We start from the raw sequence: 25,751 nt of genomic DNA, 5'->3' as shown, positions 1-25,751 counted from the left end.
CTACTGCACACCTCACTGCTGTCACACTGTCCTCATACATGTCCTGCACCACCCTCACATACTTCTCTGACACACCTGACTTCCTCATACAGTACCACAGCTCCTCTCTCAGCACCCTGTCGTACGCTTTCTCTAAATCCACAAATACACAAAGCAATTCTTTCTGTCCTTCTCTATACTTCTTCATCAACATCCTCAAAGCAAATGAGGCATCTGTGGTGCTCTTCCTCGGCATGAAACCATACTGTTGCTCACAGATGGTCACCTCTTCTCTTAGCCTGGCTTCCACTACTCTTTCCCATAACTTCATGGTGTGACTGATCAACTTAATTCCCCTGTAGTTACTGCAGGTCTGCAAATCTCCCTTATGCTTAAAGGTACCAGTACACTTCTTCTCCATTCCTCAGGCATCCTCCCACCTTCCAGAATCTTGTTAAACAATCTGGTTAAAAACTCCACTGCCATCTCTTCTAAACATCTCTATGCTTCTAGAGGTATGTCATCTGCTGCCAACAGCTCCTCATATGCCTTTTCCTTGGCTTTAGCCACATCCCTCTTTACCTGCTGCTGCATCTCCTTGTACTCCTGCCTACTTTTCTCATCACTCTGTCTATCCCACATCTGTTTTGCCAACCTCTTTCTCCTTATGCTCTACTGCACTTCCTCATTCCACCACCACATCTCCTTGGTTTCCTTTCTAATTCCAGATGTCACACCAAGTACTTTTCTAGCTGCCTCCCTCATCACTCCTGCAGTAGTTTCCCAATCCCCCAACACCTCTTCACCACCATGAGCCCCTATCTGACCTCTTCCCTGCACCTCACACTACACTACACCTTTCCACCATCTTATTCTTCTTTCAGTCCTCACTCTCCTTCTCTTCTTCTTCATCTCCAAAACCATCCTACAGACCACCATCCGATGCTGTCTAGCTACACTGTCCCCTGCCAACACCTTACAGTCTCCAATCTCCTTTAGGTTGCATCTCCTGCATAGAACATAATCCACCTGTGTGCACCTTCCTCCACTCTTATACGTCACCCTGTGATCCTCCTTCTTCTTAAAATACGTGTTCACCACTGCCATTTCCATCCTTTTAGCAAAATCTACCACCATCTGCCCTTCCACATTCCTCTCCTTAAGGCCATACCTACCCATCACCTTCTCATCACCTCTGTTCCCTTCACCTACATGCCCATTAAAGTCTGCCCCAATCACCAATCGTTCTTTCCTTCACCATCTACCACTTCATCTAATTCACTCCAGAATCTTTCCTTCTCCTCCATCTCACAGCCAACTTGTGGAGCATAGACACTGATGACATTTATCATCATCCCTTCAACTTCCAGCTTCACGTTCATCACCCTATCAGAAACACTCTTCACCTCCACTACACTCTTACTGTACTCTTCCTTCAGAATCCCCCCTACACCATTTCTCTTTCCATCCACACCATGATAAAACAGTTTAAACACCTCCAATGTTCCTGCTCTTACTCCCTTTTCACTTGGTCTCCTGAACACACAAAATATCTACCTTTCTCCTCTCCATCATATCAGCTATCTCGCTCCCTTTACCCATCATAGTACCAACATTTAAAGTAATTCAATTCAATTCAATTCATTTTTATTTGTATAGCGCTTTTAACAATGAACATTGTCTCAAAGCAGCTTTACACAGATAATGCGGTGATTAAAAATGAATATGTTCTTTATGAGTAAGTTTGTCCCTGATGAGCAAGCCGGTGGCGACTGGCAACTGTGGCAAGGAAAAACTCCCCGAGATGGCATAAGGAAGAAACCTTGAGAGGAACCAGACTCAAGAGGGAACCCATCCTCATCTGGGTTACACCGAATGTCCATTTGTGGCGGGTATACAATGTTGCGGGGTGCAGTGATGATGATCAAAAGCGAAGTGTATTTCTGAGTCAGTGTAGGAGACTGTTGACATCCAATCCAGGCAGGCCTGGATGAAGTGGGAAGATCCACAGGGGGGAGAGGGGCAGGAACAGTGGTCACTGGAGCCTCAGGAGCATGTTTAACTCGACCGAGAGAGAGAGAGAGAGAGAGAGAGAGAGAGAGAGAGAGAGAGAGAGAGAGAGAGAAAGAGAGAGAGAGAGAGAGAGAGAGAGAGAGAGAGAGAGAGAGAGAGAGAGAGAGAGAGAGAAGAGGGTGACAGGAAGAGAAGGATATGGATTATTAAGTGTACCTATTGTTGCATGAGAGTTAAAGTCACTGTGCAGTTTGGACTCCGGCAAGACTCGCTATAGCAGCATAACTAAAAGGGAGAACCAGAAGGCAACACAGACATGAGGGATCTCTGGGATAAGAGACGGCCCACCACACCACCATCAACAAACCTGAGTGAACACGTGAATGTGAGGGGACGACAGCGTACAAATATCCCAGTTCACCAAACACTCTATATCAATGTTCCCTCCAGATCTGAGCCTTTACCTGAGAAAAAATCTACTGATTAAAGGCTTGACTGAATAAATATGTTTTCAACCTCGACTTGAACACTGAGACTGTGTCTGAGTCCCGAACACTGATAGGAAGGCTGTTCCATAACTGTGGGGCTTTATAAGAGAAAGATCTGCCCCCTGCTGTAATCTTCATTATTGGAGGAACCAACAGATAGCCTGCACCTTTTGATCTAAGTAGGCGTGGAGGATCATACTGGTACAGAAGTTCACTCAGATACGGTGGTGCGAGAGCGTTAAGTGCTTTATATGTCAGTAGTAAAATTTTATAATCAATGCGAGATTTGATTGGGAGCAGTGTAGACTGATTAATACAGGGGTGATGTGGTCATATTTCCTAGATCTAGTGAGGACTCTTGCTGCTGCATTCTGAACTAACTGAAGCTTATTTATGCACCTACTCGCACACCCAGACAGTAAAGCGTTACAGTAGTCTAATCTAGAAGTAACAAAAGCATGAACTAATTTTTCTGCATCCTGTAACGACATCATATTTCTAATTTTAGCAATATTTCTAAGGTGAAAGAAGGCGATCCTGGTGATATTATTCACGTGAGCCTCAAAGGAAAGACTCGAGTCAATAATCACACCGAGGTCTTTGACTGCTGTACACACTGAAACAGAAACACCATCCAGAGATGTTAGGTAATCGGAAAGTTTGCCTCTAGCTGCATGTGGTCCTAGTAAAAGTACTTGAGAATGCAGGTTGATGATTTTGATGAGGAAATTAATGAAATGAAGTCATTCTCGTGAATAGGAGTAAAACTTTGTAATTGATTGTCTGTTATAATTACACTGCTGTCTACAGGGTTACTTGTAAAATAATTTGGATTTATATTAACCGTCTGGATTTTTTGCCTGATGTTTTCAATTTTATTATTAAAAAAGTTCATGAAATCATTAGTACCTATTGATGGTGTGCATGTGAGTGCAGTGCTTTTATTCCCTGTTAATTTTGCTACCGTGCTGAATAAAAATCTAGGATTATGCTTGTTATTTTCTATGAGGGTGGAGAAATATGCTGATCAGCAGCACTAAGAGATTTTCTATAAATTAGGAGGCTCCCCTTCCATGCTATTTGAAATACTGTTAATTTTGTTTGACGTCATTTACGTTCTAATTTTCGAGTGGTCTGTTTTAAGGTGCGTGTATGATCATTATACCACTGTGCTAATTTTTTCTCCCTGATCATTTTGGTCTTAAGGGGAGCTACATCATTTAGGGTATAACGTAATGTTGATTCTAGGTGTTTAGTGGCCCAGTCGAGCTCTGCAGGGTCAGACGGAGATCTATCTAATATCGTCATTTCTGGAAGATTGTTAATAAAACGCGCTGCTGTAGCTGACGTGAAAGTACGCTTAACACGATAACGTGGTGAAGTAGTAATGCAATGACAGAGGCAAATTTTAAAAGAGATGAGATAATGGTCTGAAATAGCTTCAGACTGTGGAATTATGACTACGTTTTTTATTTTTAATCCAAATGTTAACAACAAATCGAGAGTGTGTCACCACTATGAGTGGGTCCTATAACATTCTGATTAATTCCAACTGAATCTAGAATGGACACAACAGCTGCTCTTAAGGAGTCTTCCTGATTATCAAAATCAATATTAAAATCACCAACAATTAATGCTTTGTCTAGAGAAGTAACTAAATTTGTGATGAAATCTGCAAATTCTATGAGAAAATCAGAGTCGGGCCCCTGGGGGTCTATAAATAATAATGAGTGGAATTGTCTGACTGGACCTGCTTTCAGACACTGAATATTTTATGTTGGTGTAAAGAACTTCAAATGTTTTACATTTGTGTTTAGTCTTTTGTGTGACGCTTAGATTATTATTATAAATAGCTGCGACTCCGCCTCCTCTGCCATTTAGACGGGGTTGGTGTATGTAACTATACCCAGGAGGACTCGCTTCATTTAATGCTAAATATTCATTTGGTTTAATCCATGTTTCTGTCAAACACATTATTTTAAACTCCTGGTCGGTAATAATTTCGTTTACAAAGTACCAACCCAAACCTACACTACTCCTTTTCCTGCCGTCTCTGTAGACGTCTTCCTCCTCTCCTTCTCCTCCTTCGGCCAACAGTAGCAGAATTTACACCGGTAACCTGTTGGCTAACAATACCTGTGGTGGTCGTTGTTAACCCGGGCCTCGACCGATCCAGTATAAAATTCTCATTTGTGATCCGCATATTTAAGCCCCTCATTAAGAAACCTAATTTAGATCCAAACAAGGTATCAAATAACAAACCAATTTCAAATCTCCCATTTATGTCTAAGATTTTAGAAAAGATTGTCGCTGCCCAGTTCTCTTTCTACTTACAAGAGAACAATATCTTTGAAGAGTTTCAGTCAGGTTTCAGGCTCCATCATAGCATAGAAACTGCTCTAGTTAAAATCACTAATGTCCTGTTTTTAGCATCAGACCAAGGCTTCATCTCACTGTTATTCAGCTATTCAGGTTAATCCAAGTTAATTATGGCGTGCCACAAGGTTCAGTTCTAGAACCCCTGCTTTTTACAATATACATGCATCCCTTAGGAAATATTATGGAATGCATGGAATTAGCTTCCACTGTTACGCAGATGATACCCAGCTATATATCTCATCAAAACCAGACGATACACTCAATTAGCTCAGATAACTGAGTGTGTTAAAGCAATAAAAGACTGGATGACTCATAACTTTCTACTATTACATTCTGATAAGACGGAGATTTTGCTCATCGGCCCAAAAACCAGTACGCAGAAGCTTCAGCATTTCAACCTGCATTTGGACGGATGTTCTGTAACCACTAGTTCAACAATAAAAGACCTGGGAGTTATTTTAGAGCAACGTGTCTTTCAAAAATCACATCAACCAAGTTACAAAAACAGCTTCTTTCACCTTAGAAATATTTCTAAGCTAAGAAATATGTTATCTATATCTGATGCAGAGAAGCTCGTCCATGCGTTCATGACCTCCAGAATAGACTACTGTAATACATTACTAGGTGGATGTCCTGCATCATTAATAAACAAGCTTCAGTTAGTTCAGAATGCAGCAGCCAGAGTTCTTACAAGGTCAAGAAAATATCACCATATATCCCCAATCTTCTCATCCCTACACTGGCTTCCTGTTAATTTTCAAATCCACTACAAACTACTGCTACTTACTTATAAAGCACTAAATGGTTTGGCTCCCATGTATCTCCAGTCTTCTAACACGCTACAATCCGTCACGCTCCTTGAGATCTCAAAACTCTGGGCTTCTAGTAGTTCCTAGAATAGCAAAGTCCACTGAAGGTGGTAGAACATTCTCACATTTAGCTCCTAAACTCTGGAACAGTCTTCCTGACAGTGTTCGGGGCTCAGACACGCTCTCCTAGTTTAAGTGCAGATAAAAGACGTATCTTTTTAGCAAAGCCTACACATAACACATCACATATTATACTTCAAGGCTCTTCTCTGTTCTGGCACCGAGGTGGTGGAATGAACTTCCCCTAGATGTCTGTACAGCTGAGTCCCTGACTATCTTCAAGCAACGGTTGAAGACCTACCTCTTCCTGAAACACTTAAATGAGCACTTTCTAAGTTTGCTTTGTAGAATTCAAGAGTTACATTTATATTAAGTTGGTAATCTTGTGTACCAGTGTAGATTTATTCATTGCTAAAGACTCAAAGCACTTTTGTACATCGCTCTGGATAAAGGTGTCTGCTAAATGCCGCAAATGTAAAGTAAATGTAATCACATCATAACCTTGTGCTCCAGAACATCTGATCACATCACATTATCAACTTGTGCTGTTAATATCATGAACAGCAGCTACGCTAATTCCTCTCCACTGCTTCTCTTTCTCTCCCCATCCCGAGGCATCCTGAGGTTGCTCCGGCTCCAGTCACGTCCCACCTTATGAAGATTGTGGACCTTTAAAGAAGTAGATGCTGAACTCGCAAACATCCCAAACCATCTAGAGACGTACCAGTGCCAACTGGATACCACTTCATGTGGAGTTTGGACACTGGACCTCTTTGAGTGTTTAAAGGCTCTGGCATGGAGAAGCTGGTGTTGGATCTGTGATGATCGCAAATATTGAGCTATTTTATGAGTTGCTCAGTAGCTCCTGGTTCCATAACCACAACTGACTGTAAAAGACTGTAGAAAGATCATCAGTCATAATCACACACTCCAGTGCTCATGTTAGTTCTCACTCTCCAGTGTTCTGTAGTGTTTAAAGACTATAATCACACTCTTGATCTCACCCAAATGAGGATGAGGTTCTGCTTTTGAGTCTGGTTCCTCTCAAGGTTTCTTCCTCATAACATCTAAGGGTTTTCCCTTCACCACAGACTTCATGGTGATCATCAGGGATAAACACACACCATTCACCTTCACTGTTACATTCTGTAAAGCTGCTTTGAGACAATGTCCGTTGTGAAAAGCGCAATAGAAATAAACTTGACTTGACTTGACATAACATTCCTCACACACACTCTTCACCCTCCTGCCATCAGGAAAGCGGTTCCAAAGCATTTGGGCCGTCACATCAAACACATTATATATTTTTTATGTTTTGTGCACTATTTGGACATGGTTGCACACAATGCACTTTATGTGGCAAGGACACTTTAGTCCTTAATGGTTATGCAGCTCTATTTTCTGTGATGGAGTTCTGTGTTGTTTAATGTAGCACCAGGGTTCTGGAAGAACATTGTCTCATTTCACTGTGTACTGCGTCAGCTATATATATCACAGATTTGACAATAAAAGCTTCTTGACTTGAAAGAGTGAAAGGGAAAGTTTATAGGACTGTGGTGAGACCTGAGATGTTGTATGGATTCGAGACAGTGGTGTTGAGTAAAAGACAGGAGATGGAGCTGGAGGTAGCAGAGCTGAAGATGTTGTGTGTTATCAAACTGTACAACCTGGACTTAACACAACACACACTCACCTCAATCTATTCCACCATCATCTATTTATTATTATTTATATTTGATAACTGATCTGTTTAACTGCACCTTTCACTGTATTACTGTTTACATGCCGTCTTTTGCACCTTTGACTATTATATTGTTTACATGCTTTTTTGCACCTTCAACTTTGTCATACTATACTACATTGTTTACATGCTGTCTTCTGCACATCTTGACTGCTGCTGTATTTTTGCACTACATTGTGTGTTTACTGGTCGGCGCTATCTTGGTTTTGTGTCTTGTCTTGTGTTGTCTGTCTGTACTGTTTTTTGTCTGCACTGTTTGCACTAGATTGCACTCGATGCACTTTATGTAGCTTGTGTTGTGTTGTAGCTTTATGTCATTGTTTAGTGTAGAACCAGGGTTCCGGAGGAACGTTGTTTTGTTATTACTGTGTACCACTGTGTATAGTAGAAATGACATTAAAAGCCTTTTGACTTAACTTGACCTGAGATGTTCATTGGGAGTGACGATGATGGACAGGATTAGAAATTAGTTTATTAGAGGGACAGCACATGTAGGACGTTTTGGAGACAAGGTGAGGGAGGTGTGATTGAGATGGTTTGGACATATGCAGAGGAGGGACATGGGCTATATCAGTAGGAGAATGCTGAGGATGGAGACACCAGGAAGGAGGAAAAGAGGAAGACCATGGTGAGGGAAGACATGCAGGTAGTTGGTTTGAAAGAGGCAGATGTAGAGGACAGGAGGGTATGGAGACGGATGATCCGCCGTGTCAAAAGAAGAAAAAGAAGAAGATGATAAAGAAGAAAGGGTATCTTGTCCATACCTTTCCTGAAATACAGAGTGACCCTGGTGTCCCCAATCGTCTGGGGCAGGAAGCAGCTAAGCCTGCTGGAGCCATTCCCCCTGTGGCTTCAGCTCGGCCTCCTGCTGAAAGCCAGGCAACTGCTGCTGTACCAGGGCCTAGGGTAGGTGAGCCCCAAGCTCATACTGTGAGAGGTCAGGAGCACATGAAGTGGACGAGAGCTCCCTTAAAGATGCTAAGCTCTCAGAGTCAGTAGACAGGGAGTTGGACAGGGAGCTGACACTCGCTGAGCTTCAGAAGGCTCTCCAAGGCATGGAGTGAAATTGAAAGTGTACCGTGAGGAATGTTGTACACTCTAGCAATTGAACCTCTATTAATCAACCTAAGAAGTCATCTTTCTGTTTTTATTATTCACACTCTAATGCTTTACTTTACCTGTCAGCATATGCAGATGACGTGGCTGTAGTGGTGGGATCCCAGTCTGATGTGAATGTTTTAACTGATGTTCTAAAAGACTTTGAGTTTTTTATTATCAACGAAAGTTAACTGGGAAAAGAGTGAAGCAGATTTAGTTGGGGAGTGGGGAGGTGGGGAGCCGAGATTCCCAGAAGACCTGGTGTAGAAAAAAGGTGGTTTTAAGTACTTGGGTGTCTACCTGTGGAGTCATGGGATATTTAAATAAAAACTGGGAAGGCACTGTAGAGCACATCAAGAGCAGACTGAGCAGGTGAAAGCGGCTGGTCCCAAAGAGGGCAAATGCTGATCATCAACAACCATCGACTGTATGGCACAAGACCCGCTAGCGAACATCCAGGCCCTGCTCGTGGACTTCTTCTGGGATGGTTTGCACTAGATTCTAGAGTGTCCTCCATTTGTCCAAGGAGGAAGGGGGAAATGGTCAGGTTTATCTTGTCAGCCTTTTGCCTCCAGTTCATTCAGAGACTCCTGACTGGCCCAAGTAACCTGGTATAGAGGACAGCAGCCAGTGGACTTTTTGCACATGGTGGGATGACTGGGGCTGGACAGAACTTTGTTTTAATGGACACAAACGCATTGCATGTTACTGGTTTATTCGTGTTTTTTTACAATGGACTTTTGAAAATATGGACTTAAAAAAAAAACAGATTAAAGGCTGCGGAACTCTATAATGGCTGCTGGAGGAGTCCACTGGCCTACAGAAGTTGTCTGGACACCTCTCTAGTGCAACGCTTCACCCCCCCCAAAACACACACAAACACACACACACACACACACACAAACTGTCCATAGCTCTTATCTCCTCGAAGAGATAATTAATTAAAGAACAAATCTGAAACCATCTGGCCTTAAAAAGGATTTTTTTGCCAGATAAATGACTGTAAAAGACAAAAATGCCTCTCTCTCTCACACACACAACACACACACTTACCCAGAGCCCAGGATGGCAGCATGTTGAGGAAGATCTCGTTGTTCTGGATGCTGTGCATGTACATAAAGTGGATCATAAACTCAGCTAAACACCACCACACACACAAACGTAAAACTCGACTCAACAACCAGGATGGTGATGTGGAACACACCATTCTGTCCATCTGCAGAGAGAGAGAGAGAGAGAGAAAAGGGAGAAGAGATAAAAAAGACAGAAAGTGAGAGTGAGAGAGAGAGAGAGAGAGAGAGAGAGAGAGAGAGAGAGAGAGAGAGAGAGAGAGAGAGAGACTTGAGTGGCAGAAGAACTGACTCAAAAAGACAGAAAAAACAGTGACATCACACAATGGCAAAGAAGGATCGGAATTATTAATTATATTGGTGTTTATCATTAGTGTTCATTATCAGTGTTCATTAATATTGTACATTATTAGTGTTCATCATTCTGCTTCTACTTTCGGCTTCTCCCATTAGGGGTCTCCACAGCGGATCATCCGTCTCCATACCCCCCCTGTCCTCCACATCTGCCTCTTTCACACCAACTACCTGCATGTCTTCACTCACCACATCCATAAATCTCCTAATTGGTCTTCCTCTTTTCCTCCTTCCTAATGGCTCCTCAGCATTCTTCTACTTCTTCTTCAGCATTCTTCTACTGATATACCCCATGTCCCTCCTCTGCACATGCCCAAACCATCTCAATCACACCTCCCTCACCTTGTCTCCAAAACACCTCAGGTCTCACCACAGTCCTATAAACTTTCCTTTTTATCACTCCTGCTATCACTCTTCTTCACCCACTCCACCCTGCCTGCACTCTTTTCTTCACTTCTCTAACACACTCCATTACTTTGCACTGTTGACCCCAGGTACCTGAACTCCTCCACCTTCTCCACCTCTTCTCCCTGCAACCTCACCCCTCCACTGCCCTCCCTCTCATTCACACACATGTACTCTGTCTTACTCCTACTGACTTTTATTCCTCTTCTCTCCAGCGTGTACCTCCACCTCTCCAGACTCTTCTCCACCTGCTCACTACTCTCACCACAAATCACAATATCATCCACAAACATCATAGTCCACAGAGACTCCTGTCTGACCTCATCCTTCAACCTGTCCATCACCACTGCAAACAGGAAAGGGCTCAGAGCCGATCCTTGATGCAGTTCCACCTCCACCTGGAACCAGTCTGTTGTTCCTACTGCACACTTCACTGCTGTCACACTGTCCTCATACATGTCCTGCACCACCCTCACATACTTTTTTGACACACTAGACTTCCTCATACAATACCACAACTCCTCTCTCCACCCTGTCGTACGCTTTCTCTAAATCCACAAACACCCAATGCAGCTCCTTCTGACCTTCTCTATACTTCTCCATCAACATTCCCAAAGCAAATAATGCGTCTGTGGTGCTCTTCCTCAACATAAATCCATACTGCTGCTCACAGATGGTCACCTCTTCTCTCAGCCTGGCTTCCACTACTCTTTCCCAGAACTTCATGACTTCAACTTTATTCCCCTGTAGTTACTGCAGGTCTGCACATCTCTCTTATTCTTAAAGATCAGTACCAGCACACTCCTTCTCCATTCCTCAGGCATCTTCTCACCTTCCAAAATTATGTTAAACGATCTTGTTAAAAACTCCACTGCATCTCTCCCAAACATCTCCATGCTTCTACCGGTATGTCATCTGGTCCTACCGACTTTTCACTTTTCATCCTCTTAATCGCTGCTCTCACTTCCTCCTTACTAATCCTATCCACTTCCTGCTTTACATCTCCACACCATCCAACCTTCTCTCTCTCTGATTTTCTACGTTCAGCAGCAGATCAAAATACTCCCTCCATCTTCTCAACACACTCTCCTCACAAGTCAACACATCCCAACACATTCCACCATCCTATTCTTCTTTCAGTCCTCACACGCCTGCTCTTCTTTACCTCAAAAACCGTCCTACAGACCACCATCCAATGCTGTCCCCCTACACTGTCCCCCGCCAACACCTTACAGTCTCCAATCTCCTTCAGGTTGCATCGTCTACATAGCACATAGTCCACCTGTGTGCAGCTTCCTCCACTCTTATAAGTCACCATATGCTCCTTCTTCTTTTTAAAATACGTGTTCACCACTGCCATTTCCATCCTTTTAGCAAAATCTACAACCATCTGCCCTTCCACATTCCTCTCCTTAAAACCATCTCTACAATCATCTCCTCATCACCTCTGTTCCCTTCACCTACATGTCCATTAAAGTCTGCACCAATCACCAATCTTTCATTCCTACGTTCACCTTCTACCACTTCATCTATCTCACTCCAAAATTTTTCCTTCTCCTCCATCTCACAACCCACTTGTGGAGCATAAACACTGATGACATTTTTTATCATCCCTTCAACTTCCAGCTTCACCTTCATTACCCTATCAGAAACTCTCTTCACCTCCACTACACTCTTACCGTACTCTTCCTTCAGAATCCCCCCTACACCATTTCTCTTTCCATCCACACCATGAGAGAACAGTTTAAACACCTCCAATGTTCCTGCTCTTACTCCCTTTTCACTTGGTCTCCTGAACACACAACATCTCTACCTTTCTCCTCTCCATCATATCAGCCCCCTCTCTTGCTTTACCAGTCACAGTACCAACATTTAAAGTACCAACCTGAACCTCCACTCTTCTACACTGCTCCTTTCCCTGCTGTCTCTGTAGACGTCTTCCTCCTTAGCCCAATTTCCCCCAGTACCCTCTTGGCTAAAAATTCCCGTTGTGGTCGTTGGTAACTCAGGCCTCTACTGATCCGCTATAAATTTCTTATAGGTGATCCGCATATTTGATTTGCCACGTTTTACGCTGGATGTCCTTCATAACAAAACTCTCCCCGTTTACCTGGGCTTGAGACCGGCACTAAGAGTGACTATAATTGCTGGGTTTATTATTAATGTTAATATTTATAAGTGTTCATCATTAGTGTTCCTGAATTTTCACCTGTTGTCTGAAATAGTTGTAGTTGATGATGGGTCCATTGTAGAACAGTGGATGGTAGAATCCGTATGAGACCAGGTTGTAGAATTGTGTTAACAATTTTTTAAAGTGTAAAAATGAGAAGCATGGAATAGTTTGTGTGTCCTGCAGGGGGCTCCAGCACAGCTCCAGGCTGAAACTGATGCAGCGTAACACACACATTGCAGTGCTGAACATCAGGAGATAATAATTCTGATCTGAGACGTACCAGTCTCGCTGTGAACACAGTACAGGATCCTTCAATCACAAAGAACTTGATTTCTAAATCATTAAACAATTAAACATGCATCATGTAAATCAATCAGAGTGAGAGGACAGCAGCCAATCATAGTGAGGTATGAGAGAGAGACAGAGAGAGAGGACAGCAGCCAATCATAGTGAGGTATGAGTGAGAGAGAGAGAGAGAGAGAGAGAGAGAGAGAGAGAGAGAGAGAGAGAGAGAGAGAGAGAAAAAGGACAGCAGCCAATCATAGTGAGGTATGAGAGAGAGACAGAGAGAGAGGACAGCAGCCAATCATAGTGAGGTATGACAGAGAGACAGAGAAAGAGAGAGGACAGCAGCCAATCAGAGTGAGGTATGTGAGAAAGACAGAGAGAGAGAGAGAGAGAGAGAGAGAGAGAGAGTGAGAGAGAGAGAGAGAGAGAGAGAGAGAGAGAGAGAGAGACGACAGTAGCCAATCAGAATGATGGTGGTGAGACAGATGAGGCAGGAACCAGCAAAACGTTACTAGAAGACACACCTGGACCTCCTGTATGCTGGTGATGTGTAATGTAGAGAGCAGGAACAGAGCACAGACCCAGGTGAGGGCGGAACTCTGCAGCTGAGCAACAGCCAATGAAATGCTCAAGTGAAGCATAAGAACCACCACACCCCTCCAACCGAGAAGCCACCAGGCACAGAGAACTCCATACACTGTGAGGATGGCCTTTCTCAACTAAACACAGACACACACACACACACACACACACACACACACACACACACACACACATACACACTAAAATAGATTACCAATTCACTGCAAACAGTTTAAATAAAACTCTGCAATGCAGCTGCACAGGAATCTGGATTTAGGCTCTAATAAGTTAAGAACGTTAATAAACACACAGCAGAGTGTGGAGCTCCAAAACAATCTAAAACATAATTAGCTTTGATACCAATCGGACCATTACATCCAAACAAATCTTCCTGAGACTGAGATGATATGAGAAAGGAACTTCGAGAATAATTCTGAACAGAACCGTCCTTCTCTGGGGTTACTGGATCATGTGACCATAAATCATTTCTCTTCTACAGCAGTCGGTTTGTGTGATAATATCGCAGTAAGAGCTCATTCTGTACACTTTTTACATTACAATATGTGGAAGATGTTGGAAATTCACCTGAGGAGAACAAACACTGCAGAGCTGAGACACCACAGCATGACCAATCAGAGACCAGAGGAGAGAACGCCACGCCCACTCATTCCAGAAACTCCACTCAAAATCACTGGCATCCTTTAGACACAAACACACACAGAGTTTGTGTACACTTACAGCAGGCAGAAACAGACTTGTGGAAAGTTCTCAGTAATCCTCATACCTTTTTACTGCCTGTGATCAGGAACCCATCCTCCAGCTGCACCTCCCTGTCCAGGCTCTCCTCATGCTCTAGACAAACAGGAAGTGACATCATGCTGATAAACTATGACTTAGGTGTTGTTTCAGTAGAGAAGTTGATGTTCTTCACACTTATTAAACTCTTTTGGGGTAAAAAAAAAAAAGGAGGGCGGAGCCAGCCGGTACGAGTGGTAAGAAACACCGGCAGCTGATGAGGCTAATCAGTATGCTGTGTTTCAGTCTGGCGACGCCAATAAAGAAGAGAGAGACGGCAACCTCTGGGAGAGAGAGACACGCAGAGAGGCAAGTGGAAAGGTCGCCGAAAAGGTGATTGAAGCGCAGACTGGAGCCGCTGAAAGACACAGGTGGCACCTGAACCTGTGTTTCCTAACGTATTTAAAACCAAAAATAAAACACTGAACAGTAAAATCAAAAAGACCTTAAAATGCTCCATAAAAACACAGTGACTGCAACCTGGAGCAGTGAATAAAAAGCATGAAAAACTGTTTCTCTCTGTGAACAAAAAGGACAGTCAGGTGTAACATCAGGGTTTAAAACAGAAATAAAAGAGTTCATGAAGATAATACCATGTACCGTAATTTCCGGACTATAAAGCGCACCCTTGTATAAGCCGCATGAATTTTGAATGAATTTGACAAATATTTTTATTTTTAACATAAATAAGCCGCACCTTGTGTATAAGCCGCAGGTCTACACTGAAACTAATGAACTTTACACAGGCTTTACCGAAAGACAGTGTCTGTTACACGGTGTAACGGGTGAAATATGTTGTGGCTCCTTTAAGAGCAGAGCGGTATTTTGGGAATAGCACGTCACTGCATTCTTCCGGTATTACTGCTTGTGTGTGCGTGTGGAGACTGAGGGTTATGTGCTCATTATTTTCTGATGCTCATTTCTAAGTTTCTTTGACTAACCCATAACGCTGTTGCCAAGAAAAATAAAAAAGCACGCGTTTTGGAAACCTGTCTGTGCTTATATGATTTCACTTGCAACTGGAGTTAGCGAGCTCTCCCTTCACCCAGACTCAACGTGCTACAACGGCTTGTATCTAAACAGTAGCCGACCAAGAAAGTCATTGTTCACTGTCTTTCTCCTTCCTTTTACAACTACTGTATTTCTCTCTGAAGATTTATCTTTTGGCATCGTCGTGCGTGTAAAGATCAACACCGGTGGAAGTTTCTCTCCCGATGCCGTGCAGCTCAGAACACAGGTGAGGTGCGTTTTTTCATTTCCATTTGAAAATTCTTTGGTCTTATGTTATTTAGCTCAGTTTTTTGGCTTGAAGTTTGTGAAACCTGGAAAAAAACAGGAAAAATACATAAATTAGCCGCGTTGTTGTTTAAGCCACAGGGTTCAAAACGCGGGAAAAAAGTAACGGCTTATAGTCCGAAAAATACGGTAAAATCCTCCACTGGAGGTCGCAGCTCTTTTTGGTAACGGTGGTATGTACAGTGTCTCCACTCTGGTTTAATATCAGCATTAAAACCCAGAACACGTCTCCATGTGGTGTCCACCCTCCCACTCAGCTGCTTCTTATTTAAAACCTTAATATACTCTCTGTAGAGCAGCTTCCCCGACACTGACCCAAAGTCCATCTCCACTTCACCCCGGCACTCCAGGAGGGGGCACGCACACCCGTCGAGGTCAGGAGCGATGTTCAGCTGGGGAAAGGGTTCATCCTCTGCAGGACCAGCCTCTGTGTGTTTATAGTCCATCAGCCGAACACACTCCTCTGATGTTGGAGTGCAGATCTCCAGCGGTGTAGAAACTGATTGACAACACGCAGGGACCTCAGTCTCATACACGCTGCCAGGTCCTCTGCCCTTGACAAGTCTGACCCTGTGATGTTCACAAGCTCCCGGAGCGTCACGATGCCCGATGAGATTAATGTTCTGGACAGTGCAGGAACGGTCACACTGGAGATGTCCAGTCGCCCGCTGTACACCAGAGGCTCCCCCAGCAACCAGGGTAGTGCTTGACAGCCTTTGGTGTGTTTTTTATAAACGTTCCAGATTTTAAAAAGTCCACGGTAACACACTGGTAATCCAGAGATGTCCAACATTTTTGTGTCCATTAAAAACAAGGCTCTGTCCAGCCCTAGTCCTCCAACTGTGGGTAATAATCCACTGGCTGCTGCTCTCCATACTAAGTCTCTGGGTCCAGTGAGGAGTCTCTGGTTGAACTGGAGGCGAAATGCTGCAGCTCTGCTGGACAGCTGGACCAGCCCGTGCCCTCCTTCCTCTTTCGGCTGATAGAGAACACTGAGGAATCCAGTGTAGATTGTCCCAGAAGAAATCCACCAGCAGGGCCTGAATGTTTGCCAGCAGAAGGGTGGAGGGTGGAGGATCAATGCATGCTAGCTTGTGCCAGAGAGACGATGTGGCGAGGTTGTTGATGACCATCCGTTTCCACCTGATCCGTCTGCTTTTCACGTGCTCTACAGAACCTTCCCAATTTTTATTTAAAAACTTATTGCTCTCCAGGTAGACACCCAAGTATTTAAAACCGCCTCTTTCCATGCTAAGCCTCCTGGCAGTGAAGGTTACCCACCTCCAAACTAAAATGGCTACACTTTTACCCCAGTTGACCTTGGCAGAAGGTAAAATTTGAAAGTTCTTTAAAATGGCAGTTAAAAATTTCGCAATATCTTGTGTGTTGATCATGACTACCAAGTCATCTGCGTAATCATATGAAGGCATGAACATGTGGAATATTAAAACCAGAGAGATGACTCCTTAACTTATTTAAAAGAGGTTCAATCACAAAACAGTACAACATTCCTGATAGTAATCAGCCCTGCCTGATCCCTCTGTACCCTCTAAAAGGAGCACATAAACCACCGTTAACCTTCAGTACACTCGCAATTTCACTGTACAACACCCTGATCATTGCTATGAAACCATGGTTGAACCCAAAGCTTTCCAGCACCTTCCACAAGTATTTATGCTCAACCTGGTCAAAAGCCTTTTCCTGATCTAGGAAAATCAGACCAGTCTTTAAGCCCAATAGCTTGGAGACGTCCAAAATGTCACAAATTAAATGCACATTATCGAATATAGACCTATCAAGCACACAGTACGCATGGTCCTGGTGAATGAGCTGCTCCATAACCTTAGTCAGTCTCAAGGCTAATTTTTTTGAAAGCAGCTTGCAGTCAGTGCCAAGTAGTGACACCGCACACCAGTTCTTCAGGTGGGTTAGGTCTCCCTTTTTCAGCAGCAGGGTCAGGACAGCTCTCCTGCAGCTCACCTCTCTATACACTGTCCCGTAGGGCATCTAGTACGTCCTGCCATACAACAGCCCAGAATGTCTTGTAAAACTTGACAGGGAGACCCTCTATACCCAATGCCCGTCCATTCTCCATCCTCTGGAGAGCCTCATGGAGTTCCTCCAGCAACAGCTCCCTGTCCAACTTTCTCGCTGCTTGCTCAGAGAGTTGTGGCATGTCCATGAGGAAGCTGTCCTCCACCACTTGTACCTCTGACCACTCACTACCGTACAGCTTTGAGTAAATTTCAGTGGGTTCCGATAGGAGATCCACTGGTTCCGTTCACACAGCATGTATTAATCTTTTTTGTCAATTCATTTGCTCTAAACTGAACAAGAACCTAGAAGGAGAATCTATCTCAATTGCACTTTTAAGGCATGAGTGGACCAGCACCCATTGTGCTGTGATGTCTAACAGGTCATTCATTTTGAATTTTTTACTTTTGAGGATTTCAATATGTCCTCAATTTCTGGTGGCCTCCAAACGCTGGAGTTCCACTATTTCTTTCTCCAGGGCTTTCAGGGACCTAACAATGTCCCTTGTGAAATTGAGAGTGTACTGTTGACAAAATACTTTGATTTGTGTTTTTGTGAAATCCTACCACAGCTGATATAGATAAAAGCTGCCTTCTAAGATTTAAAACATTTCCATAAATATGTAAAAGACTCTTTAAAATTTGCATCTTCTAAAAGTGTAGTGTTAAAATGCCAGTAGGCACTCTTAGGTTTAATGTTCTTTGTAATGATAGTACACTGTACCATGCTATGGTCAGAGATACCTACTGGAACAAGAAAAACTTTGTCAGCTGGTGTTTAAGATCAAAAAAGTGATCTAGTCTTGTCAGGGAGAGTGAGAAGTCTAAGGCATGGGTCCACATGTACTGTCTCTTGTTATTAAAATTTCTCCATATGTCACTAAACTTATGGGCCTCAATCATCTCCCACTGACGCTTACCGGGAAACTACATGAGGTTCTACATGGTGTAGAGAATTTAGCTCGCAAAAAGGGAAATATTTATAAGTAATTATAACGGGTTAAAATTACTCCTAAATATTTTAATTACGTTGTTAACGGTAATGGAATTTACAGGCCTCTCGCATCTTTTTAAATGGGAGAACTTGCACGTGGCTTACTAAATACTTTTTTGGAAGTTCCTTCCTGTGACGTAGCTTCCTGTGTTTGACTTGTTTGCCGCGAGTTCCGTGTTTGTATTTCTCTCGCCGCTTTGAAACAAACGTTACCATTTATCTATCCTTTTTCGTCTTTTAATAATCCTAAATTGTTTTTGTCTTCCTGACTTGTGCCTGTAGTTAGTTAACTCGACTATCACTAGTGTTAACTACATTCATTGCCTCTCACTTTATCATATCTCTGTATTCTAAAGCTATTCGCTATTATAAGCACTATGCCGGTTGTGTGTCTGCCTTTGAGCACAGGTGAGGACTCGTTCGAGTTGCAAACGGTGGAGCTGGAGGCTTTGGAGAAACAGATTCGAGACCTACATGTAAAGCATGCCCAGCTGCGAGAGCGGAAACCGGCGCTGGAAACATCCCAGGCTGACGCGCACTCGTCCCAGGTAAATTCCCGGTTTGAACCTAATGCTCCCAGCACCTCAACTCCGTGGGTCCCCCTGCCCAGGTCCAGCGCACCTACAATGCGGCCCGCCCAGGTATCGTTCACTCCGGCACCGGGGCACCACGGACCCTGGATGCTGCAGCAGCGGAAGACGTGAGCCAAGCCCCGGTTGAGGACGTCTCCCCCGCCGCCACCGGCCTTCGAGATCTCCACCGAGAACAGCTTCACCCCTCTCCGCGAGACAGAATGTGATACTGTGATTCTTGGAGATTTCATCGACCGGCATGTCCGTCCTACCTGAGCGAAAGGTAAGGTGCAAACTTGCTGTTTTCCTGCTGCTCGCGCTCTTGATGTCCCTGAACCAGAACTTCGGAGCTGTAGTTCTTTATGCCGGAACGAACAACACCAGGCTAACGGAGATCTTAAAGAGGGATTTCAGGAACCTGGTGGAGACGGTACGCAGCACATCGCCCACAAAAAGGATCATAGTGTTAGGCTCCTTTCCACTTACCAGTGAGGGATTGAGAAGTTTAGTAGACTTTTTGCACTAAATGAACGGTTACAGTCATGGTGTCGAGAGCACAAACTTCTTTGTTAATAACTGGAACTGTTTCTGGGAGCGTCCTAGGTTCTTCCGCCCTGATGGCCTGCACCCCAGCAGAGTTGGAGCAGGAGTGCTATCAGACAACATCTCTAGGATACTTCACATCATCTGACTGGTAAGACATCATGCAATTTACGACTATGAGAACATTTATACAACAAACCAAATAGTTTGTACAAGTGAGCACACAGACCAGCTTATAGAAACCGTGTCTATTCCTCGTGTAGTAAAACCAAGAATAAAATACACAAGATCCAGAAATAATCTTATTGCAGTAAAATTGAAAAATGCTAGATAAGCAAACACAAAAAAGTTCTAAAGTTTGGTCTTTTAAACATTAAACATTAGACCCTAACCCTTGCTGCGACCTCGGCTACAATAACCAGGCCCACAGCCCTCAGTGTCACCGAATGCCGGTGGCCAGGAGAGGGGAAATCGGAAGCGATGCTCAAGGAAGCAAATGCGAAGCAAGTGGGCGGGTGTCCATGCTAGGCTAAACACTAACCCTAGCCGGCCGGCTCTCCCGTCCATTCTTCTTTCAAATGTCTGCTCCCTGGACAATGAACTGGACTACATCCGATTCCAGCGGACCACGCGGCAAAGGTCCAGAGACTGCTGTGTCTTTGTTTTTTTTTTGTTTTTTTTACGGAGACTTGGCTCAGCAACACAGTTCCGGACGCCACCATCTAGCTAGAAGAGCTAGTCATGTTTCGTGCTGACAGAAACACAGCTCTGTACTGTAAGACTCGTGGTAACAAAACACTAGCGGATGTCTTCACTGACATCTTCAACATCTCCCTTGGCAGCAACGTTGTTCCTACGTGCCTAAAGACAACAACCATCCTCCTCCCCATGCTGAAGAAGTCTACATTCTCCTGCCTCAATGACTATTGTCCTGTCGCGCTTACACACATCGTGATGAAGTGCTTTGAGAGGCTCGTCACAAGGCACATCAAGACCCAGCTTCCACCCTCACTGGACCCTATGCAGTTTGCGTATCATCCAAAAAGTTTCATAGACGATGCCATCTTTACGACCCTCCGTCTGGCCCTCACCTGGACAACAAGGACACATCCTGACCTCAGTCAGTCTGGATAGGAAACAGCATCTCCAGCATCACCACACTGAGCACTGTGGCCCCTCAGGGCTGTGTGCTCAGTCCACTGCTGTTCACTCTGCTGACTTACTGTGTAGCAATGCACAGCTCGAATTACATCATCAAGTCCGCTGATGACACGACCGTGGTGGGTCTCATCAGCAAGAACGACGAGTCAGCATACAGAGGGGAGGTGAAACAGTTAACAACCTGGTGTGGAGCAAACAACCTGTCTCTGAACATTGACAAAACTAAAGAGATTGTTGTTGACTTTAGGAGAGCACATAGTGACCATTCTCCACTGATCATCGATGGATCCTCAATGGAGATCGTCAAGAGCACCTGGCGTAAATTCCTTGGCGTTCATCTAGCGAATAACCTCACCTGGTCACTCAACACCAGCTCCATCACCAAGAGCCCAGCAGCGTCTCTACTTCCTGAAAAGGCTGAGGAAAGCTCATCTCCCTCCCTCATCCTAAACATGTTCTACAGAGGAACCATTGAGAGCATCCTGAGCAGCTGCATTACTGCCTGGTTTGGGAACTGCACCGTCTCGGATCGCAAGACCCTACAGAGGATAGTGAGGACAGCTGAGAAGATCATCGAAGTCTCTCTCCTCTCTATCATGGACATTTACACCACACGCTGCATCCGCAAAGCCAACAGCATTGTGGACGACCCCACACACCCCTCACACACACCGCTCACCCCCCCATCCCCTCACACACACATCCCTCACACACACTCTTCACCCTTCTGCTATCACATCCAGACTGTACAACAGCTTTATCCCAAAAGCCATCGAGCTACTCAACATACAGAACTAAACTGAAACGCTCTCTCACACACATGCATGCACACACACACACACACACACACACACACACACACACACACACACACACACAAAACTGTGTGTTACTGAACTGTACAAACTGATTTTAACACACACTCATTACTCATCTCAATCCATTCCACCACCATTTATATATTATTTATACTTAACCATATTACACTGTTTACATTGTGTTTGTTTGTATTTACTCTCAATCATCTCGGTCTTTTATAGTCCATTCAGAGTCTACAGTAGGTTTACTGCTCGCAGCTCTGTTGTGTTATGTGTATCTTTCCCACAATGTCTTGTGTTGTCTGTCTGCACTGTTTTTTGTCTGCACTGTTTGCACTCAATGTAGCTTTATGTTGTGTGTTGTGTGCAGTGTGTGTACCTGTTGAAAACAGGTGAAGCTGGTAGAAGGAGTAAAGGTGAGAGGTGAAGGACACGAGGCAGTAGAGGATCATCTCTGACTGAGGAAGCACAGCACACTCCATCCTGACCACACCCACTCTCACCTGAGACCAGAGCAAAGTCAAATAAAGTAAAGTTTATTGTCATTCAGCCAGGCAGCAGGGGGCAAAAGAGAACACAATTGTGTTTACAAAAGTGTTAAGAATGTAAACTGTCTGTTAAAATATAAAATGTTCAATTCATGAGATAAAATAAAGAGCATGTGACTATTTCGGAATAGTACACAATAGAAGAGGGTAAACGTGTGCAGTTCAGTGTGAACAGGTGGAGACGGGTTTGTTGTGTTGCCTGATGGCATGTGGGGAAAAGCTCCTGCAGAGTCTGGTGAGTTGTGCAGTCACAAATCTGCTCAATCACAGGTTTGCTAACAATTAAAATCATCAACACACACACACACACACACACACACACACACACACACACCTATCACCTCAACACACACACAAACACACACACACAATCTCACACACACACACACACACACCCCTATCACCTCAACACACACACACACACCCCTATCACCTCAACACGCACACACACCCATCACCTCAACACACACACACACACACACCTATCCTGATCAACACACACACACACCTATCACCTCAACACACACACAAACACACACAATCACACACACACACACACATACCCCTATCACCTCAACACACACACACACACCCCTATCACCTCAACATGCACACACACCTATCACCTCAACACGCACACACACCCATCACCTCAACACGCACACACACACACACACCTATCCTGATCAACACACACACACACACACACCTATCACCTCAACACACACACAAACACACACAATCACACACACACACACACCCCTATCACCTCAACACACACACACACACACCCCTATCACCTCAACATGCACACACACCCATCACCTCAACACACACCTATCACCTCAACACACACACACACACACCTATCACCTCAACACACACACACACACACACCTATCACCTCAACACACACACACACACACACACACACACACCTATCACCTCAACACACACACAAACACACACAATCACACACACACACACATACCCCTATCACCTCAACACACACACACACACCCCTATCACCTCAACATGCACACACACCTATCACCTCAACACGCACACACACCCATCACCTCAACACGCACACACACACACACACACACACACCTATCCTGATCAACACACACACACACACCCCTATCACCTCAACATGCACACACACCTATCACCTCAACACACACACAAACACACACAATCACACACACACACACACACATACCCCTATCACCTCAACACACACACACACACACCCCTATCACCTCAACATGCACACACACCTATCACCTCAACATGCACACACACCCATCACCTCAACATGCACACACACCCATCACCTCAACACACACCCACACCCATCACCTCAACACACACCCACACCCATCACCTCAACACACACACACACACACACACACACCCCTATCACCTCAACACACACCCACACCCATCACCTCAACACACACACACACACACACACACACCTATCCTGATCAACACACACACACACACCCCTATCACCTCAACATGCACACACACCTATCACCTCAACACACACACAAACACACACAATCACACACACACACACACACATACCCCTATCACCTCAACACACACACACACACACACCTATCACCTCAACATGCACACACACCCATCACCTCAACATGCACACACACCCATCACCTCAACACACACCCACACCCATCACCTCAACACACACCCACACCCATCACCTCAACACACACACACACACACACACACACCCCTATCACCTCAACACGCACACACACCCATCACCTCAACACGCACACACACCCATCACCTCAACACACACCCACACACCTATCACCTCAACACACACACACACACACACACACACACACACACACACACACACACACACACACACACACACACACACCTATCCTGATCAACACACACACCCACACTCACTTATCCTGTTCAACACACACACACACACACACACACTCCGGAAGTTTAAGCGGAAACATCACACTTAAGCGGAACTAAACACGATAAATGAACGGATTATTTTTACCCAGCAGGGCCCCCGTAGGCGTCTCTATGGAAACATAAAAGCGCGGCAGTATTTCCTGAACACTGTGATTATTAAATACTATTGCAGATCTAAAGGTTATATAGAGATTCCGTGTGTACAGATTCCGAGGTCCTGATGGTTTATAAAGTGATAATAAACTCGCTGTTGCTTTATCACACTTCTCCTGCTAACTATGCTAACTGTACATTCCTAAGCGCTGAAGTAATATAGTGTTTTAAATAAACGATTAAATCATTTTATAGAAATGTATGAAATATATATTATATAAATGTGGTTAGAGTTCATGTTTTAAACTTACATGTGTAAAGATATTTAATATCACTTCGTTTTCGGACTGTGAGAGACTGGCCGCGTCCTGATCCGCTCCACGCGGAGTGCACTAGATTTCCTCCTCTCTGCCTGCAGTGTGTAGTGCACTCCGCTAGGGGGGGAAAACGTTTAGGATTATACAGTGGCTCTGTGGAGCTCCGCCCTTTACTTCCGGGTATGGTAATCAGCTAAAATCGGATTGGTTGGTCTTTATTCCTACTCTTATCTGATTGGTTAGAACAACAACAAACCGGAAAGTTTCAGTCTCCTGTCTGTCATGTACTGATTTTACACTGTTATAAAATGTTTTATTCAGTGTGGTCTTTTATTTTAATTGAAAAACAACTATTATAAAAAGAATAACACTTTTTCTTAAATATATATTGATTATATGTCTTTATTATTATAGGAATTTGTTTATTTATTGTTTTCCAAAATATACAAATAATAATTTACTTTTAAACCTCAGCAAAAGTGCACTTGATTCTGATTGGATAGACACGCCCAGTGTCCCTGACTCCCGCCCCCTAATACAGAATATGTTATGTAGTGAATATTGATATGAAGATCGGGGCATTTTAGTGATAAATGAACAAATATTTTTTGAGTCCTTAAGTTCATTTAATCAGAAATAAAATAAAATGTTACATTATTAATAAGCAAATCCCCAACTAAACTACAGTTCCAGTAATGAAAATATGACAAGGACTAATTATAATAAACACACTGAGGAACTTCACTTCTTATATCTTCGGGTCCGTGTCATTAGTTCTTTTGTCACATGACTCCCATAATTAATGTAACAATAATGTCAAGATGCGGACAAAAATCCCTGATCTGTAGCATCTTTGGAAGTCACATGACAGAAGAACGAACGAATCGAGTTGTGAAATGAACTACTTTATTCTGTTTTCTTTACATAACCTACAGAGATGTTACGATGTGCGTCCTGTATAAAATGAACGAATCACTCTTTGACACGACTCTTTCTTCTGAGTCACATTAAAGAAAATTAATAAATCGTACATAAGTGACCATCACTAGTCGACTCGTGATGAGGAAAAAAAAGGAACAAATGATAAGAAAGTGAAAGAACTTCTACAGCTGAGAGATTCAGTCAAGTGAAAGTGCAGCAGGAAATGAACATGATCAGTTTAACT

At 43.8% G+C, this 25,751-nt stretch overlaps 1 protein-coding gene across 10 annotated transcripts in view; it reads right to left on the bottom strand.

Annotated features, from left to right (window-relative positions):
- The window catches only part of hhat (hedgehog acyltransferase), a 46,240-nt gene extending 21,535 nt beyond the window's left edge, over window positions 1–24,705 (bottom strand). For 4 of the 10 annotated variants that reach the window (XR_014534106.1, XR_014534107.1, XR_014534108.1 and 1 more), the window contains exons 1-7: window positions 22,334–22,552; window positions 22,031–22,154; window positions 14,224–14,291; window positions 14,025–14,138; window positions 13,382–13,576; window positions 12,606–12,857; window positions 9,621–9,783 (exon numbers count right to left, since the gene is read on the bottom strand). Coding sequence is in view for 5 of the 10 variants with exons in the window: in XM_083544719.1 (XP_083400845.1) it covers window positions 9,621–9,783; window positions 12,606–12,857; window positions 13,382–13,576; window positions 14,025–14,138; window positions 14,224–14,291; window positions 22,031–22,154; window positions 22,334–22,408 (991 nt within the window). In the remaining 5 variants the exon portion in view is untranslated. Of the gene's footprint in view, window positions 1–9,620; window positions 9,784–12,605; window positions 12,858–13,381; window positions 13,577–14,024; window positions 14,139–14,223; window positions 14,292–22,030; window positions 22,155–22,333; window positions 22,557–24,580 lie in introns of those variants that run through there. The other 6 variants (XR_014534104.1, XR_014534105.1, XM_083544723.1 and 3 more) reach the window with 3 other exon arrangements.
- Window positions 24,706–25,751: the final 1,046 nt, after the last annotated feature.

The sequence above is a fragment of the Silurus aristotelis genome (genome assembly GCF_946808225.1).
Source record: "Silurus aristotelis genome assembly, chromosome: 6".
NCBI lineage: Eukaryota > Metazoa > Chordata > Actinopteri > Siluriformes > Siluridae > Silurus > Silurus aristotelis.
This window is presented reverse-complemented; position numbering and strand designations above follow the sequence as displayed.